General features: G+C 33.8%; 1 protein-coding gene across 10 annotated transcripts in view; it reads left to right on the top strand.

Annotated features, from left to right (window-relative positions):
* Window positions 1-19,875, top strand: part of RFX3 (regulatory factor X3) — a 322,424-nt gene that overhangs the window by 239,498 nt on the left and 63,051 nt on the right. For all 10 annotated transcript variants that reach the window (XM_033237213.1, XM_033237214.1, XM_033237219.1 and 7 more), the window contains 4 exons: window positions 1,256-1,437; window positions 6,233-6,352; window positions 17,182-17,303; window positions 19,062-19,174. In XM_033237213.1, the coding sequence (XP_033093104.1) occupies window positions 1,256-1,437; window positions 6,233-6,352; window positions 17,182-17,303; window positions 19,062-19,174 (537 nt within the window). The remainder of the gene's footprint in view (window positions 1-1,255; window positions 1,438-6,232; window positions 6,353-17,181; window positions 17,304-19,061; window positions 19,175-19,875) is intronic.

Below are 19,875 nucleotides of genomic sequence, written 5' to 3'. Positions count from 1 at the left end.
AATGTTCATATTATCATTTTTAGCATTTCTTTGGAAATTCCTAGAGGACAAGGATGAGATCACATTCATTTTTGCATCACTAGGCACATTACCTGGCTCATGGATAAATGAATTCTTTGGCTTCTAAAATTTATATTAACTTGAATTGTGTGTTAAATGTCAGCTCTTTATTACACCTGTCTTATATATGGCATGAAAATTTTTTTTTTGAGACAAGTAATGTGAAATATTTACTGCTTTTGTGAAACGTTGGTCTGGAGTAATCAGGATATGTGAATTGGAAACCAGACTCAGGCATGGAAACAATATGTGACTTTGAGAAAGTAATTTAAGTCTATTTCAGTTCTCCTTTTATAAATAAATAAATGAACAAAAAATTTAATTTTGCTAATGTTAAAATTCAATAATACAGACTTGGATTCAATTTTCTAAAATTTTCTTGTACATTCAGTGCTTTAAAGATTTTTTTTTTTGTAATGTACACAGGAAAACATAAAACTTTAAAATGTGAACATAGACTGAAAAAGTATTGCAATACCCACTACCATTGCAGTGTGCCTTCCAAAATTATGAATAAACACAGTTTTGAGGCAGAAAAATTCAAATGGTTGTAATAAATGATTCATTTTCGTTGCATGTAAACTCTTTGCCAATGTCTAGTTTTCATTTGGGGAAGAAATGACTGAATTTTGTCCTTTCTGCTTTCAGAATCTGTCCCAGTAGACCATATTGTTATTTTCTAGTGGTTATTTGAGATAAATAAATTAAATTTCTATAAAAATGAATATAACTTTAATATAAACACTTACACCAGGCAGGCTGCTGTTCATGTGTTATAACAAGCCAACACTAAAGACATCCTATGTACCATGCTACCAGGCTTGGTAACATGTTTTGTTCCATAGCAATTATATTTCTGATATCTATGAGCAGTTAATGGGATTATTTGAACTCCTTGAAGTGGTATCTATTTTCAAAATTGCAATCAATATAGAGAAAATTAGTATGTCTCTACGTGTGCTTGAATATTTGAAGAAATGGATATTGTCTGAGATCCTTAGTGATGATCAGCTATTTACAGTGTTTCTGAGCATTTTCAAAGGTAGATTACCAGCTTCTGAATTACAGTAGTTTACTCTATCATAAGACTTGATGAAGAACTTCTAAGTATTTCTGTATGTTGCGTTTGCAGTGTCTTGTAGAAATTTTGGCAAATTATGTGATTTGTCGGTGTTTATGTGTCTTATTTCCCTAGCTCCAGTGGCTGTTGGACAATTACGAGACAGCAGAAGGAGTCAGCCTTCCCAGAAGCACTCTATACAACCACTACCTTCGACACTGTCAGGAACACAAACTGGACCCAGTCAATGCTGCCTCTTTTGGAAAATTAATAAGATCAATTTTTATGGGGCTGCGAACCAGGAGATTGGGCACTAGGTTAGTATTGAAAAATAAGATAATAAACTAATCTCTCTTTTTCAAACTAGAGCAAGTCAGTTTATTGTTTAAACAAAAGTACTTGATTACAGACAATATATAAGGAAATACGTAGAATGAGCTCAGTTTATAACATCCCCAGGAAAAGGAAAGGACGTTATTCAGTGACTATTTCCAAGCCAGAATTATATGTTGTCTAAAACATTAACCGAGCAAAGCTTTGAGAAGAGCTGATTCTCAAACTACATAGAAATTAGCAGACCAACCTGTTAATGCAAGATTTGCATATGGTGCTTTAAGACACACACAAACACGTACACACACACACACATAAAAAATGTATTCTCTTATTGAAAGAAATCATACTAATGATGATGCATTAAGTGACATAGTAAATGGAAAACTATGTATCTCTTAACTCTTGAAAACTTACATTTGTCTTTATAAATAATTGTTCGGTTAGAGTAAGAAACTAAAGCAGAGTTTTTTCATTTGATTTCTGGAGACCGATTAAAAATCATTTGGTAAACTTGCAATATAGTGTTTAAATTCCTCAGTGATAAGATAGTTGTGTTTTACCTCTTATTAGCCCCTACTATTTTTTCTGCTCTTAATGTAAAACCATATGTGTGTGGAAGGAAAAGCATAGTATAGTTCAATTGAATTGAAACAATGTGAAGAAGAAGTTTCTGGTTTTTCTTCCTTTGGAAATAAATATGAGTGTTTTCACCAACCGAAACATCATGAAAAGAATACTTAGAACTCTGGAGCTTCGTTTTTGTCTTTCCATATTTCTATAAATTATCATAAGATAATTATTTTAAGTAGCTGGACAGAAGGCTATGGATGTTTTTAATTTCCTAAATCTTACAGAAATCATATAAAAAGTTAAAATAGAGATACTATACTATGCAACATTAGGTGATTTACCCTTAATTAGCTATAAAGCACAACTTCAGAGTATTTTAGCAAAGAGGTTTTTTTTGTTTGTTTGTTTTTCTTTGTTTGTTTGTTTTTTTGAGATGGAGTCTCATTCTGTTGCCAGGCTGGAGTGCAGTGGCACAGTCTCTTCACTGCAACCTCCGCCTCACAGGTTCAAGTGATTCTCCTGCCTCAGCCTCCCGAGTAGCTGAAACTACAGGTGTGCGCCACCATGTCCAGCTAATTATGGTTTTTTTAGTAGAGATGGGGTTTCACCATGTTAGCCCAGATGGTCTCCATCTCTTTGGTGATCCACCTGCCTCGGCCTCCCAAAGTGAAGAGTTTTTAATCTTAATAAAATAAGCACAGCCTTAGTAATTGACTTCATTAAAAATGTATACCAAAAAGAGGAGTGAGTGTTGTGGGGAGAAAAGATTGATCTTTTTCTCACCATCACAAGACTCATGGCTAGGACCCCTATAGCAAAAGATTAACAAGAGAAAAGCATACAAATTTGTTTAATATAAGTTTTACATGACTGGGTGCCTTCAGAAATGAAGACCCAAAGAAACATAGAGAACTGTATGTATTTTATGCAGTCTGATGAAGTGAATAGTTCTGGAGAAACATGATTGGATAGAAAGGAATATGATCTAATGGTTCTAGAGGTATGATCTAACGGTTCTAATCTGGGGGAAACTAAGCAAGGCCTGTTTTGTTTTGTTTTTGTTTTTGTTTTATTTTTTGAGAAAGAGTCTCGCTCTGTAGCCCAGGCTGGAGTGCCGTGGCCTGATCTCAGTTCACTGCAACCTCTGCCCCCTAGGTTCAAGTGATTCTCCCTGCCTCAGCCTCCCGAGTAACCCCGGTTACAGGCACCCCCACCCACCCACCCACCACGCCCAGATAATTTGTGTTTTTAGTAGAGATGGGGTTTCGCCATGTTGGCCAGGCTGGTCTCAAACTTCTGACCTCAGGTGATCCACCCGCCTCGGCCTCCCAACATCCTGGGATTATAGGCGTGAGCTACCGCACCCGGCCCAGCAAGACCTGTTTGTTCAGATTTTTCTGCATCCCTGTGTCTTCAAAAGTAAGAACGTTCTTTTCTGCAAGGTATAAGAGGACCCCTCTGGAGTGAGGGTCCCATAACCTATTTTCAGGAGAAAGTAAGCTAGGTTTTATGGCCTGCTTCAGAGCAGAAGGAGTGAGGGGAATTTTTTCTAGTTTCTGTGGCCTGCTTCTGTTGTTTCCTCAAATGCCAAGGTGCCATAGTTTGGGATAGCATGTCCTAAACCCCTTCACTGTCTCAGTTTTATGAGATTTACAAGGCCTGTATGTATTCAAAGCATGAATTATTGCTTTCCGGTTGCATTTTAAGTGATTATACAGCTTTTAGATTGCTGAAGGTTTAGCTCTCTCATAAATATGTTTCCTTCTTTCTATACTTCAAAAGATAGTATATTTTAAACTGAAGAATATGATTGTCTATTCACACTAAAGGAATAGCTTTCATTCCCTTGAGAAAAGCTTTTTGTTTCTATAGTATTTTTTTTTTTCCAAAACCACAAAAATCATTATTTGGGGACCTAACCTATTATCTCCTAGCTAGTGGCTCTGTAGTTATGCATACCGTGCCAATATTTTGAAACTCTGGGCTTTATTCAACATTCTAATAGCTGTATTGTTGTGCTTCTTTTGTTACTGAAAGGGATTTCAATGGGTCCTATTTTGAGGCTCCGTTCAAACCTTGAAACACGTCTTTAAAATAGAAAGGGACAAAATTGGGGTTGTTTGGTTTTGTGAATGGGTAGAATCCATGCTCTGTAAGTACATATTGCAATATTGCAGCTTTTACTTTCTGATGTTCTGGGTTCCTCCCACCCCCCACTATGTAACCATTATGAATTATGTCTCCTGTTTTTTTTTTTTTTTAATTGTACGTAGTGTTTGCAATTAGGTTTGTGAAGCGAAGCCTAGAAAAATAAGGAGAAAATAAGAACTATGGAGGGAGTTTAAAGAAATGAAGTGTTACGAAGATAGAATTCTAATGTAGAAAAACTGGCAATTGTAGGAGTAAGGTACTAGACATTCTTTCTACCATAGAAACTGTTTTGCGTTTACTTTCTACTCCTAATCCAAGGAACAGATGGAAAATTAATGTAAATCACGAGGCAAACTAAATCAAATACTTTTTTTAAAAAGTGAACTATATGTAAAACTATTATTAATATTATCCATCAATAAAATAATCTGGTGAAACCACTCAAACCAGAACCAGATCTTTTCTAAAGTTTTTGGACCTAAGTAAACAAAAAGTAAATCAAATCACTGTTTTAAACAAAGGCAAATAAAAAGGTACCTTTTGTTAGATCCCATGTCTAAGTTAAGTTTGAGTAAAGAAGACCATGGATATGCTTCTCTCACCCAGCCATTCCCAATGAAATAAAAAGAACCTCTTCCTCCCAACCCAACTAAAATGTTAATTTGTAGGAAAGGCACCCCATCTATTTGAGGTCTCACAAGAGAGATGTCATTTTCCTCTGTAGTTTTGTCTTGTGAGTAATGCCTCCTGCTTCCTACCCTACCTCCACTCCCTGCTGTCCTCCAGTTTGTACAGGAGAACACCACAAATTGGGTATGTGGAATTTTTTGGTTTGGCTTATTGCGCCTTTCTGCAGTGGATTTTCCAAACAAGATCTAATCTCTGCAAGTGGAAGGCCTTTCTTTACGGGCATTAAGTTTCTTTATCTGCTTTATTGTGCTGAAAGCATGTAGATATTTGGATGCCCTGCATTTTTTTAAAACTAGCAGTATAATATATGTAATATGATTTTAATGTCTTCAAATATATATAAGGTTCATTTAATATATGTTTTTAAATCTTGGAAGTACAATTCTGCCCTATTTTTATAAAAAATATTTAATCCACACTCTTCTTGCATTTCTTTTTGTAAATGGAAGAAAAAATTGGAAAAAGCACTGATGTATTACTATATATGGACTTGTGAAAAACTACTATTTTCTCTTTGCAAGAATTTACATATTTAAGATGATATTTTGCAAGAATTTGCAAATTCCATTCAGAGCAAAACTTTATCATTTCTAATAGCAAACATGGTCTTTCTCATGAACATGGCGAAATTGTGACATTTTTGTTCCAGGTGGGAATTTGCCATTTTCATAGAGAAATTTCCCCATGTCTGTTGTGACAAATCCTATTTAGCCTGCAGAACTGATACAAATCCATAAAAACAGAAACTAATAAAATGTGTTTCAAAATCAGTAGATTAAAGACTTACTTTCTTTTTAGGTTTCAGAATATTAAGTAAGTCTTTACCACAACATTTTGTAACAAACAATTAAGTTATCTTACTTCATCATCACTGAAGTAAAGAGAAAAATGTCGAACTTATCCAGGAAAGTAGAATTAAGATTTTTTTTTCTTTGTTCTGTATACATACTTTACAATAAATACGTATTCATTGACTGATTTTTTTTGGCCTATTAACTAATTTTTACTGGCTAAAAACTTTTGTCCTATCTTTACCCTTCTTAACTAAATTTAAAATGGAAATTTGAAAATGAAATGTAATTTGTATGGAACAAATGGACTGTTTGACTAATATTTAAGTGAAAGTTCATAAACAAATATTTTTAGCAGGGCCTTTAGCTGATTGATTTAGAATCTTATTTTGATTCTTCAAATTTTATCACCATAAAAACATAAAAGTATTCAGAACAGGTTAATCATAAATATATAATATTAATATACTGTTTTTACCAAATTTTTCCAAGTGTGAAGTTTAATGGACATCCCATGTGATTAATATTAGTTTGACTGACTTTTGTTTCTAATGTTTCTTGTTCGTTAATGAAGAGGAAACTCCAAATACCACTACTATGGGATTCGTGTCAAGCCAGATTCCCCTCTTAATCGTCTGCAAGAAGACATGCAGTATATGGCTATGAGGCAACAACCCATGCAGCAGAAACAAAGGTAGACTCTGAAGTTATCGTTGATATGTCCAAGCTATGTATTTCTTAGTTGTTCGAGTCTCCTGTTTTCTGAACAAATACCTAAGTATAAAAGAATGTTCTTATTGTTGGCATGCTTTCATTATGGATAGTTCTTAAATATGGTTTAGGATTTCAGTGATCCCGCCTGTTTTCCAAATTTTTAAAAATTACTTATCAGTCAGCCTGTTTGGTCCCTTTTAAGTGTGACATCCCAAACTGTTCAGACAGGGAAATGAAACACAAACATAAGGAGCAAACCCAAGCAAATACCAACTGGAGAAATTGGTTTCAGTATTCATGAGCTTCTGACTTGCTATTCTGCACATCCCTCAAGTCATTCTTTTTGACACAGTATGAATTTTTGCAGAATGTTTGGGATGTCTTACATTTGCTTTGAATCCAACTTTCATAGATACAGAATTGCTGATATTAGAGTTGTAAGAGATCTCAAGCATTCATGAATGGATGGATGGATGATGGATGGATGGACGTATGGACAGATGGATGGATGGATGAATAGAATCATAGATCTTAGAATTGAAAAATATGTTAGTCTAGTCTGGCCTTAAAACCTAATGACAATCAAAGCATTAATAGTCTCTGTTTTTTCAGATGAGTCCCAGAGAGGCTAAATGATTTGCACAAGCCCATAATGAAGTTGCATAGCCAAAAGGGCCTTCTAGTCCCATGTGACTTATGTCACAATTTAGAGTAAATAAAATGAAAAAATCCTTTCCTCTTTACCAGCATAGCTCAACCAAGACAGTAGTTATGATTTTTCTTTTCAAGTGAGCATGCAGAATTAGGTAGGAGAAAGGAGGCCTCTGCATAGGTCCCAATATAATGATCTGTAGTGATTAGTTGCCTTGGCCACATCTCCCCATCCATGCTAGTTCACTCAGAAGCATTAACTCTAAGATAATGTCAGAGAAAAGAGTGTATCACACAGTAATTGTATACTATTTAGTCAGCCAATACTGATTGAGTCTCTACTGTGTGTTAAACCCTGCATGCAGAGATAAGACACAGTTCTTATGTTTGAAGAGTTAAAAAATTAGAAGGGGAGGCACATGGAGAATGGGGAAAAAAATGCAGTCTGGGAAGTGCTGAAATAAAACTTTGATCAAGGAACTATCACAATACAGGGGAGTTTTCAGGAAACTCTGGGAGAAAGGGAGATTGGGAAGTTTCTAGAGAAAGTGCTATTTGAGTAGGAACTTAGAAAAGTCATAAAAAGAGAAATATTGAAGCAGAAGGAAAATTCACCTAGGGGTGAAGTCCATGGTGTCTGTGGTAAATGGTCCATGATATATTTAGTGAGGTTGGTATTACAGAAGGAGAATCAAGGAGTTGATTGAGTAGTTTAGTGGGAGATGAGATCTTAAAAGTAGTTTGGATCATATATTAAGGGATTTGCTTGTATGTAAAGCTAATAAATTTGTTCTTTGTGCAGAACATAGCTTTGAAGCTATGTAAGGCTTTGAAGCAAAACAATGAAACTTTGATTTTTTCTAGAGAGATGACTTTTTGATTTTGGGCAAGACATATTTAATGGAAAGAGACTGGAGGTAAGGATACTTGTTAAGTGGTTTTTTAACACAGTCATAATTTCCAGTGTAAGTTTACCAGACTGAAGACTCAGTTCAAGATTGGCTATTATATAAAAGGTATCTTAAAGGTTTTAGTTTTTTTTATTACAGATTCTCAATCTTATTTTTTAATTGCTGATTCTTATTTTTTGATGTATAGCCAGTGAAAACTAAGGTCTCTGAAAAAATAATAAAATAAATTGTAGACTAGTACCTCATAGAGTTGGATAGTACCTCATAGAGTTTGTGTGAGTTGCAATAAATTGTTACTGTTTTGGGTTATGATTGCTTTTTACATCTGTTAATGGCAGCACTTATAGCCTTTACTTTCTGGTGTGATTTCTGCACTCACGCATAGCAGCACTACACAGTGGAGATGATGGTGAAATCAAGAAAAATAAAGTTTGCTTCAGAAATAACATATACTCAAACTTAAGTATGAATAAAAACTTAATAAATTATACCTAAGAATTGAAGCCCATTGACTGCAAGGAATCTCCTGTGATTTAACTATAAGGAATTCTAGCAAGCTTTCATAGAAACAGAAGCCTTCAAGGGACATTCTTTATAAAAAACCTGAGTTACATAAGTAAAGCCTAGGACTTTCTGTGGTCTCCTCGTGAAACAGATTCTATAAAGATTAGCAAGCCATAAAAACCCCTACCTTCTCAGGATAGTGGTACTTGAGTTTGGAAACAGATAAAATATGGAGACGTTTTGAGAAATGATATAAAAATCTCAGTAGTATTAATGTGAAAGAAACAAAAATGTAAAAGAGCCATAAAAGTACTGAAACTTGCTTTAATTTGTTGGGTTTTTTTAATGATACAAGTTTAGGATTATAGACAGTTGCTCTTAAAATGGTATCTTGCTAATTGATTGCAGTGTTAGTGTTGCCAATTGCATGGGCCTCTGTTATAGGGCAGCAGGAGTCTTCTGTGGTCTCTCTGAAGGAATCTGTTCACTGACAACACTGATTAGCCTTAACTGAAACCAATTACCCTATTGTGCAGAAATATTTAAACAGGAAAGAAGGAGTTTCTTTTCATGGGTGTGTACATAGGCTAATTTAAGAATATCTGTTGAAAACAATGGGAAAAGAACTTCTTAAAATATATTTTGTGGCTTAAAAAATTTTTAATGATTTCAAAATTCAAATGATTCTACTGAATACAGTAAAAATTATGTAAAGAGACTGTCAGTCTCTTGCAAAAATACAAATGACATGTGAAAGGTTTAAAGTATAAAATAGAAGATATTTCAGAATACTCACATTATTTGAATACTTGAAGGTTTATTAAATGTATCCATGTGTGCTTATCTTTCATAATGTAGATTTATGTTTTATATGTTATAGTGAAGAAATGCAAGTCTATGCAGTTATTTTGTTAATTAAATTCAACTTTTGGAACTCAATTTGTACATTTTTCTCATGAATTTGAAATTATTGTTACTGTAGGGATAATAGTGATTATTGTTTTTATATAGCTCACAATTTCTTGAGCTCCTTTATGTAAGGTGTCACTTGAAGGTTTGATAGGGTGGTAGAGGAGATCTCCATTTATCTATAAATCCAGTTCCCAACAATACAACTGTATGGAACATAGCCATGAGTCTGAAAATAAATGTAAACAACTTCTGATTGGAAAGCAGATTGTCACAGAGCCTGCAGTTTCACTTAGTTGAAAAGATGAAGCCATTCTCAAACCATTTTACCTAAAATAAAGGAGATTAGAACCCACTTGGTTCACAGACAATCATGAAATATGACAGCTGGCAAGAAGAAATACAAGTAGACAGGCTCTTCTGTTTACTTTAAAGTTATTCAGTACAACAGTTTGTGGACACTTCGTGGAGGGGCAAATGGACCTAGGCACTCCAGTAGATACTTCAAATATCACTCTATTGACTAAAATCTAGCCTAACACAATGTAACAACTGCTTTGCATATTGATGGCATTATGAGTAATCAAGGAGAGGTAAAATACTATGGTTAAGGAGGCAGGAGAATGTGTAACCGTTTTTCTAAAAAATCTTCTATTGAAAATACTTCATATGAAAATAATTTTTTTGCACTGAAATGAGGTGATCTTCAGTTTTTGATGAAATTCACTCATGGACTAATTTGTTTACCCTAATTTAGATAATAAGTAAGTTAGATTATTTAGAGCAAAAAGGAGATCAGTAATTTCCAGCTCTCCAAACCAAGTACAATGTTTGCTGCAGTTTATTTTTAATAATGAAAAGAAGTACATAGAGAGTATTGACACATATATTTTAGATATTTTTCCAAATTCCAGTAGTGAAAGCCAAATGCTTTTGATAATGTGCTTGGCTGTGTTTGATCCCAGTAGCCGTTCTCAAAATATTAAATGTAATTTGTCATTTCTTCAACAAATACTTATCAATTGTTATTTGCATAATAATCTGTCAATCACATCTAAAAGACATAACACAGAATCATAGAATGTTAGAGATGGAAGGAAGAGATCACCTAGTCCGACTTACCCTCTTAATGAGAAAACTGAAGTCCATAAAGGTTAAATAACTTATCCACAGTCATATAGCAACCAGGATAAGAACGCTTGTCTTTATTCTCACGAGAATTCCACCCTCAAAGAGGTAAGATAACCCAAACAGAAACACACATGTAATAAAATTTTTGCATATGAAATAAAGGGAGAAATCACATTTTAATGAGTATGTTTCAAGTAATTGAGGAAATGTGCCACCTCCTGCCTCTTTTCATAGTCTCTTCACAGCAATTGGATTCTGTGAAAGAATAAACCTTTCTTTCACAGGATGTGAAGTAAGAATGTCACTAAGAAGAGAGGTCATTTGGAAAGATGGTACAGCAAGGCTACTTTTGTTTTGGCTGTAGATAGATGTAAAAGCATGCACGTTCTTTTAGAAGTGAGAGGAAATTTAAGAACTTTTATCATTAGATGGCCTTTCTTAATATAGGGTTCAAAGACTAGTTAAACGAACCCTATATTTAGAATTGGAAAATGGGGAATTGAGTACAGACTACATGGGCACTTCTACAGAGTGTATGAGTTAACCTCACTGAGCCTCAGTTTCTTCATCTGCAAAATAGAAATTCATAATAGACTATCTCACAGATTGTTTTGAAGTTCAAGTGGAATAAAGTATCTGAAATTTTGTTTAATAACTGAAAGTGTCCAAGTGTTAGATAATTGTTATTCGGATCATTATTATACGATGAATACTGGAGAAAAATATCTTTCTTATGGAATATTTAGTGTTTTGGAGGAGAGTGAAGCCTGGCAGTTGGTCAGATTGGGCTTCCGTTTCTCTATATCTCTAGGCTACTGGTTTCTAACTTTGATTGATGTTAATAGTTTATCATTCCTTTCCTAGACATTAATGCATGCCCTGGGGTCGTTACAGAGTTAAACATCTAGTGCTAGTAAATTGCTCTGAAGCAGCCGAGGGAGGCAGGAGTCTTTAGTGAGAAAATAATCAGGTGCCTGTGTAATTGGCTTTTTACAACTAAGGAATGTTGGCATTAAGATATTTAATGTTCACCATGCCACTGCTCTTGTCCCTGATGTAATAATCATCTTTTCCATTGAAGAGAGGAGAAACATAAATAATCACAACTCAGTAACTACCAAACTATAGTAATTTATGTAGTTTGTTAATAATAAGTCACCACTTATGCTCCTAAGTAGTATTTATTGAACATTTAAAATATGTTTCAGTAAACACATTACATGCAAGATCTCATTTGGCAATTTTATTGTTACTTACTAATAAGGAAACTGAGGACCACTTAATTTTGCTGTTTTCAAGAAACTCACTGATTTATTCTTTCCTAGAAAGAGCCTCAGATGCCTTTTTTGTTATTGTTGTTGTTATTGTTTATCTCTTGGCATCAGATGGAGCCAGATTGTCATTCTCTAAATAAAGAAGGTGAGAAAGGGTAAGAGATAAAAGAAGTGTCATGCATACTTGTAGCAAGAATATATCAGTTCTATATAGCTAACCATAAACCACCTATGCTTAGAGGACTCAATGAAGAAATTCATGAGATCAGGCAATCATGTCTTTCTCTTTCAGCACTGCATCCTCAGCACCTGGGAGAGCTCTAAGCACATTGTCAGTGCTCTCTAAATATTTGTTGAATGAATGACCCACAACTCTGATTTTCGCCAGCAGCTTCAACCGCCTCCTTTACCTGCTGCAGTTAACATATAGCCCATTTCAATTTAATTGTTTCCACCTCTTCTTGCCCAATTATAGATGTAAAGCTAATGAAGAGACAAATAGAGAGCCACCAATAAGAATTGAAGAGATGGAAAACCTATATTAACCAGCAGGGTTGATGTTAAAAGTCATTTGGATGTATTATGAATATATTCAGTGTGACATCAAAGTTAGTTACTATTCTAAAAGAATGGAACTCTTCATATTTACTGTTTTCTTCTGATCCATTAGTGTTTATATCACTTGGTTCATTTCAGACATGAAGTCATCTAAAGACTTTCTGGGACACTTTTTTTCCAAAGAAGATTATAGTATTCCAGTAGAAAATTCTAGCCTCCTGCCCTTGTTCTGAGCTCAGTATTTCAATTTATTCATGCAAATAAAATGATTGTGTAATTTCTGGAATTACAAAACATAATGATGACTCCTTTTCCCTGTACAGTTTATATTTTGTGTTTTGCATGTGCATTTTTCAGCCATTTTGAAAGGATTTTCCAAATGTTTCATTTAATCTGTTGAAAATCCTTCCACCTGGTGTTGTTAATTGAATGTAATGGTAAATATGTACCATTCTTGCCTTCCATTGGACTGTTTTAGTATCCATGTGTGTGGGGATTGACAGAATATTACTTTTACAATAGAGTTACAACTCTCCAAGTCCTAAATGGCAGCTATGACTAACCCCATGGAGGAAGATTCCTAATTATTTTCTAATTTTTCTGTGTTAGTGACAGGTTTTATGCATTCAGTCAGCTATTAAAGCATTAGAGTTTCTTTTATTTCTTAATCATTAACAACTTTAGCACTGATTGCCCATAGAGTTGCAAGCTGTTAAAATTATCATTTGCCTCTTACTAATTTTGAAACCAGGAGCTGTTTCATTATTTGATAAAGCACAGGTCTTTCTCAGAGCACACACAATGCAAGAGTACTAAGAGTTTACTCTGGGAAAACCGAATCTAAAAATAATTAATTTGTAAAGTAAATGGAAGTAAAGGGAGGAAAATACTCTTAAATATTAAAAAATCAGTAGTTTTAAAGGATTCAACAGAAAGCGTTTTTTGTTTGGGTTTTTTTTTTTTTCCCAACAGAAAGCTCACCTGTTTTTTTAATTTATTATTCTCCACATATGGTAAATTTGATAAAGTTTATGGTGATTATTTTATGAAGAGTATAGAGAGTCAGAAAATCTACAAGTCATGTTTCAATGCTAAAATGTCAGTTGAAATTCAACCAAGGTTAACATAATGTAGAATTACTATGTGAGCCAATAGAATGTAAAAGACATCTTGGAAAAATTATTGTTATACCCAGCATTTTAAAAACCATGTGCCTATAGTGGCCTACCCATAATACAGTATGTGCTCAATAAATATTTGTTAAATTGATTTGGTATATATACAAAATCAGTTGATGATATGATAAAATCAAGCATGTTACCTTAAACATTTATTCATTCATATATATTTATTGTACATTCCAAATATAGTTTATTGAGAAAAATTAAAAATTGATGACTTGATGACTTATTTTATTTAAAATGATGTGTTTTTTTTTTAAATTTTTTTTATGTATTTCTACAACATTGGGCTGAAGGAATCTGTTTGGGACCAACAGGCTCCTATGGACTAGGGCTGTACAACCTACTTAAGAAATACCTTAGAGACTTGTTAGAATAACCAGTTCCTAAGCTCCACTCTCAAATATTTTGGGGGTGGGTCTAGGGTGAGCCTAGGTACCTGAATTTTTTGAAAAACTACCTAGATACTGATATGCACTTAGATTTCAAAACCAGTGATATATAATCTACAACCGCTGTTTCTGAGAAGAATCACTTGCTACTGGTATTTGTTCAGCCTATTTTTAATGTAATTGTTCTTGACTTCCTGTTAAACTCCCTCCTTCTTTGGGAAGACACAAAATTCTGAGGTGAGGGTAGGGATAGGATATTTTCCTTAGTTAAGGTACCATGAAAATGAGGATCTAGGCTTTCTCAGTCCATTATTTCTGATTTCTGGGGATTTTTTCTAAGTTCTAATCCATTGCCAGAAATACCACGACATGATTCATTACTTAAAGCAGGAAAAGCAAAAGTTAGCACTACCTGGAAGCTCTCTCATACTTACAGGCCCACATTAGCCCTCTTGTACATGAGCTGTATTCCATATTACCTTCTTGATGTCATTCTTTATGGCACAAACCCATCCTAAACTTTGTCCCTCGACCTTTTCCCAGGAGGCATAACATATGCTTCTGGCTTGCAGAAGTCCTGTAGCCAAGCAGCCAAGAATGGATGCACATAGTGTGTCTTTGCTCAATCTTTGTCCATCTTTCAATCCACTGTTCACCTTGCTACCCTTACTCTTGTGGTTAGAATGAAAACACTCATTTCCAAGTTCTAATATATTTTCTTTGTTTTTCTTTATTTCTACTGTGTATTATAAAATCTTTTCCTAAGTACTGACCTGCGTAGTTTCTCCAGAATTTACCAACTTACCTCCTTTTTCCCCTGAAAGTTGATCTTGATGCATTTTTCATCTCCCACATAATATAGTTTATCTCTAATTAGTGTTTCCCACTCAGTATCATTAAGTATAATCATATGTTAATTATGATGCATCATGATTTTGATTCCTTATTAAAAATATAATCTCTCCTTTCATTAGGAACTTCCATTTGCAATACTAACAGCTGTCTCCATCTTCCTAAGGAAGCAGACAGTCTTGCTTGTAGGCTATAGTCTTCCTAAGCATTGTGTGCAGTTAGATTGTGATGTAACATCTGTCTTTTGAAAACTTAGTCTAAGTGGAATATAAGTCATTTTCTTTTATAGTTAAATTCCATTTGCCCTTGATATTTGTGCCTATTAAGCATCTGTAGTATGTTAAATGCTGTGTAGGACAAAGAAATGTGGGGCAAAGCATAACTGGGCAAAGTCTTGTAATTAATTTACAATCCTGTATTAAAACTTAATGTAATTGAAGTCTATTGGAATTATTTTCATGTTTTCCTTCTCCAGGGTAAATATTAATAATTCAAATTCCTTTAACCACTTTTATTTAAGCTCAATGAATCCCAAATTCCATTAACTTAAATGAAGAAACATGGTTAAACAATTTTAGGCTATTTTATTAATGAGATACAATTCCATAGCTGAAAAGGGGAAGCTAAAATCAATTGAAACTTGGAATGAATCAATAAGGACAAGAAACTTTCCTGAACAAAATAAGATTTAAAATCATTCAAGTCTGCTACAACAGAATGGTTAGCAACTGCTCTACCATACATGTATACAAAGTGCTTGCTTCATAAAGTTTCTTTGCTTCTCAAAGATGATTCTTTAAGGAGGAAAAAAAATCAGAAAAACGTTACATTTTTTATAAACCAGACATATAGCACATCACAACACTAACTCTTCTGTTATCTTTGGATATGGCCCCAGTTGTAAAGCACCTCCCAGAAGGTTTTTCTATTAAATAAAAGATTAGGCCTGAGTTCTTTTCTCTCATTAGAAAACAGCAATCAATTTTTTGGTAATGAGGAGTCATCACTAAAATTATATTCATAAGGATGAAGAGTGCTGTACTGATTTCCAGTCTCTTCCCCCTCTGACTTTATTTTTTGTTTTTCATAGTTGTTTGTAAGATATTGTCACATAAGAAATAAATGTAAATGTCATTATGAGAGATTTGGCAATTTTTTGAAAGTTTCATTTATCTGAGTTGTAATTGATAACATCCAAGATTGATTCATTTCCTAAGGTAAGCTGAGCATTAGTTTGTATGATGTTCTACCGGGTTCAGTCACTTCATATCTGGTGTCAGCATGCAGGCGTCTTTGAGTATGTCCTGTTCATATATTAGGGGCATTGTTATTCATAGTAACTTCATATTAATGATGCAGTTGAATTATATTATCAATGCAGGGGTCAAGTGTCTGGATGGTGAGAATATTAGTTTATTTTGTTTGTAAATATAATTAGAAATAGGGAAAAAAAAGAATGGGAGGCCAGACAGCATAATGTGAATGTTATCTCTAGATAGTAAGTTTATTTTAGATTTTAATTTTTTCTTATACTTTTCTGTTATTTCCAAGTTTCTGAAATGAAGAAAAATAAGTGGAATCAGAGAAAAAGAAGAAATTATAGTTGCTGTTTACTTAAATTTTGTTTTGCTTATCCTAGGAGACTTGGCCAGGTTTTTTTTTTTTTTTTTTGGTTGTATGATACTTCTTTTCCAAGACATCTTCCTTCTTCTCCATGGCACTGAAGCACATTTTTTCTCTCTTAGCTGTATGGAAAGTACATAAGTTCGTATGTTCGTATGACTAGGATCTAAAGATACATAACTTTAGCTGACTTTGATTCTTCATTTTAATTTGATAAACTCTGTTTGTAGATGGATTCTTGCATATATTTTACTACAAAATGATGCTTATGGCCTTTGTATTTGAGGATGTTGATAAGTGTCATGGAGATAAATGTGTTGAGATGCACGAAGGGTTCTAGGAAATATGAAAAACAATATGATAGGATTTGTAGGCTGATCATGTTTTAGAGATATTATCTAATTGAAAGCCATTCATCAACATTTCTCAGGCCTGAGCTCCTAGATCATTGTTCAGATTAAAGTTCCAATATATCCATTGGCCATTAAAAGTTACTTTCAAGCTGTGTATTAAAACTTAATCATGGACATCTTTGCTCCTGCTGTCCAAAGAAATACCTTATAATTCTTTCATTCTTAGGTAAATTTCTGGATTTCCAAAAATGGGTACCCTCCATGCACCCCTTTCCCCCTTTTTTCTTTTCACAATTGAAAAAAAAATATTGTATTCTAATTTTATGAGACTATCAAGGAAAAAAAATCCTACAACTATCACGAGACATTAAAGAAGATAGTATGAAACTGAATGCTTTGGGAGTTTCGGGTAGTACAAAAAAGCAAGGAATAATTTGGTTTATTTGTTTTTTTCCATCTAATATTTTTAGGTACAAGCCTATGCAGAAAGTGGATGGGGTTGCAGATGGTTTCACAGGAAGTGGTCAACAGACAGGCACATCTGTTGAGCAAACTGTAATTGCCCAAAGCCAACATCATCAACAGTTTTTAGGTATGTTAAGGTGTAATGCATATTAGTTGCTACTAGGATTTTGAAAAGAGAACAATAGTAGTGTTTTCTCCAAGTGCAATGTCTATTATAGATGTCAATGACATAGAAAGATTTTTTTGGTGCCAAAATTATGCACATCATATGTATAACAGTCCTAGTTCATGTCTGCCTTTCGTGTTTATTAGAGCTTATTTTTAAAAATCTCAAGCAGTATAGGACTTTTATGCATATGAATTAAGGACTCATTGCTATGAAACTGTTTTCCAGAATTTGTATGAATTGGCTTTTGTGATCAAAATTATGTTGTTTACTTTCAGTAGTAACTTCAAGTGCCAAAAAGAATTCTCATTTCTTATGTATAAAGTTACATATGCACAGGCTCAGATTAGAAAAAAAAATTTTTATAAACTTTTTAAAGGTAATTTATTCATTTAAATTAATCACAGTACTTTCTTTTTGTAATTTTTTGTAATTTAAAGATGGAATACATGTTTCTTGTTATTGAAAGAGTTAGGAAGAAAAACTTGCATATTTTTCATATTTTTGCCATAGCCAAAGGGGCAAAAAAGTGGCAAAAGTGGCACTTTAATTTAATTGACAACTCTTCTAGAGATGAACATGCATATTTTCCATATAACAGGTCAAGATAAGTAGAAGCTATCAGAGAGTGACTGTGTGTATGTGTCTGTGTGTGTGTATATGTGTCTATGTGCACTTTCTGACAAAGATAACTAAAATAGACTCTCAGATTGGAATCATTACTGAAGTTGAAAACATCATGGCAGCATTTCTCAGACTGAAGTCCTCAGGTTATATTCTTGGGGACCCTTGGTCATTCAACAAGTATTTTATTTTGTGATTTCACTTCAATTATCATCTTAAAAACTAAGAATATTCTGGATTACTTAGAAAACTAGAACTATATACTGTTCTGCAATTTTAGTTTCCATATTTGTACCTGGATTTATGATAGGACAGGCACCAAAATGTCTTACATTAATTGTCCAGAGCTAATAAGAAAAGAACAGAGAGAGACTTACTATGTAAATTATGCCTCCCTCACAAGAGGAAGCCTAGATCATGTCCCTGCATTCTGTGTGGAGGAAAGTTTCACAGTCATTTGTGCATAGAAGAGTAATGGGAGAAGCAACCACTACAAAGCACATGTTGGTATAGACCTGTCAGAACCAAAAGATCCTGTGCTGCAGTAGTCAATACTGATCCTTGTTGCAAGACATAACTTAGTTATAGGACAAGAGCATCATCCATCACATCAAATTAATGTTGTTAAGTTGTATGTTATTTTTGTAGTTTTCTTTGTATCCACTTTGTAGCTCTTTAGGTTTATGACTCTATAACAGTTAAGAACATAATGATTTTAAAGCTAGTTTTTTTTATGTAACTAAGTAACATAATAAAAATATCTAAAATAGGTACTAGCAAACTCAAGATACTTTTCTTTTAATAGGGGCCTTGTGTTGAGAGAAACTGTGATATGCAGTATACTATTTGCAGTACAATTGTAGTGCAGATTTTGTTGCTAGAAAATTCTTACGTGTTCCCTTTAGTTTTTTATATTTTGTGCTGATGATGGTGTTTAGTTTTACTTGTAAAATATTAATATAAAAAGTCCTTGCTCTCTGGACCCCTGACCTTTAAAATTTGTTTTTCTTTTTGGTCTTCTTAAATTTTCCCTCATTAATCTGTAATTGGCACCATCCACAATAGCTTTTTTCTGTTCTGTTGTCATGGTAACAGATGCATCTCGAGCACTTCCAGAGTTTGGAGAAGTTGAAATCTCTTCTCTGCCAGATGGTACTACCTTTGAGGATATCAAGTCACTGCAGAGTCTTTATAGAGAGCACTGTGAGGTAAGTCTTTTCAAATGTAGTATAAACACATGCTAGGTTTTGCCAGACAACTTGCTAAAATAAAATAATCAAGCTTATTCCTAAAGGACAGACGAACTTAGCACTAATTCTTTTGAGCATATCTTTTAGCACTAACAAATTCATTTTTCTTCTTTCTGGTCTCAGAGTGGAGAGATGAGAAATGCAGAAAATTGAGAATAAATTTTATTCTCTATTTCTTAAGCCTATCCTAATATGAATCCTTTGATGTAGCAATTCCATGTCTACATATTTGTCCTATAAAAATACTTACATATGGGTGACAAGAGAAGCGTACAAGGGCATTTGTTGCATTATTTTTAAATGCAAAAGATTGGCTACAATTAAAGATTGGTTATTATTTCCTTATCTAATAGGAAGCTGCATAAATAAAATATGGTATTAATACAGTCTTTAGAGTAGAATACTATACAGCCATCAAAAAGAATAGGAAACTCTATAAACATACCAAAATGGATCACCTTGAGATTTTACATTAAAGGAAAAAGCAAATGCAAAAAATTATGTATACATATTTTCACTTCAGTGAAAAATAACATGGGTGTATATGTATGTGTATATATATATGTATCTTCCTTTTCCTTCCAGAAGGAGGAAAAACAAGAAAATGTTAACAGTGGTTGCCTTTGTGAAGGAAACTGGGTGACTGGGAGTTAGAGGGG

The sequence above is a fragment of the Trachypithecus francoisi genome, unplaced genomic scaffold (assembly GCF_009764315.1).
Source record: "Trachypithecus francoisi isolate TF-2019V2 unplaced genomic scaffold, Tfra_2.0 Lachesis_group16, whole genome shotgun sequence".
Lineage (NCBI taxonomy): Eukaryota > Metazoa > Chordata > Mammalia > Primates > Cercopithecidae > Trachypithecus > Trachypithecus francoisi.
The sequence above is the reverse complement of the archived record's forward strand: the minus strand, read 5'-3'. Positions and strand labels throughout refer to the sequence as shown.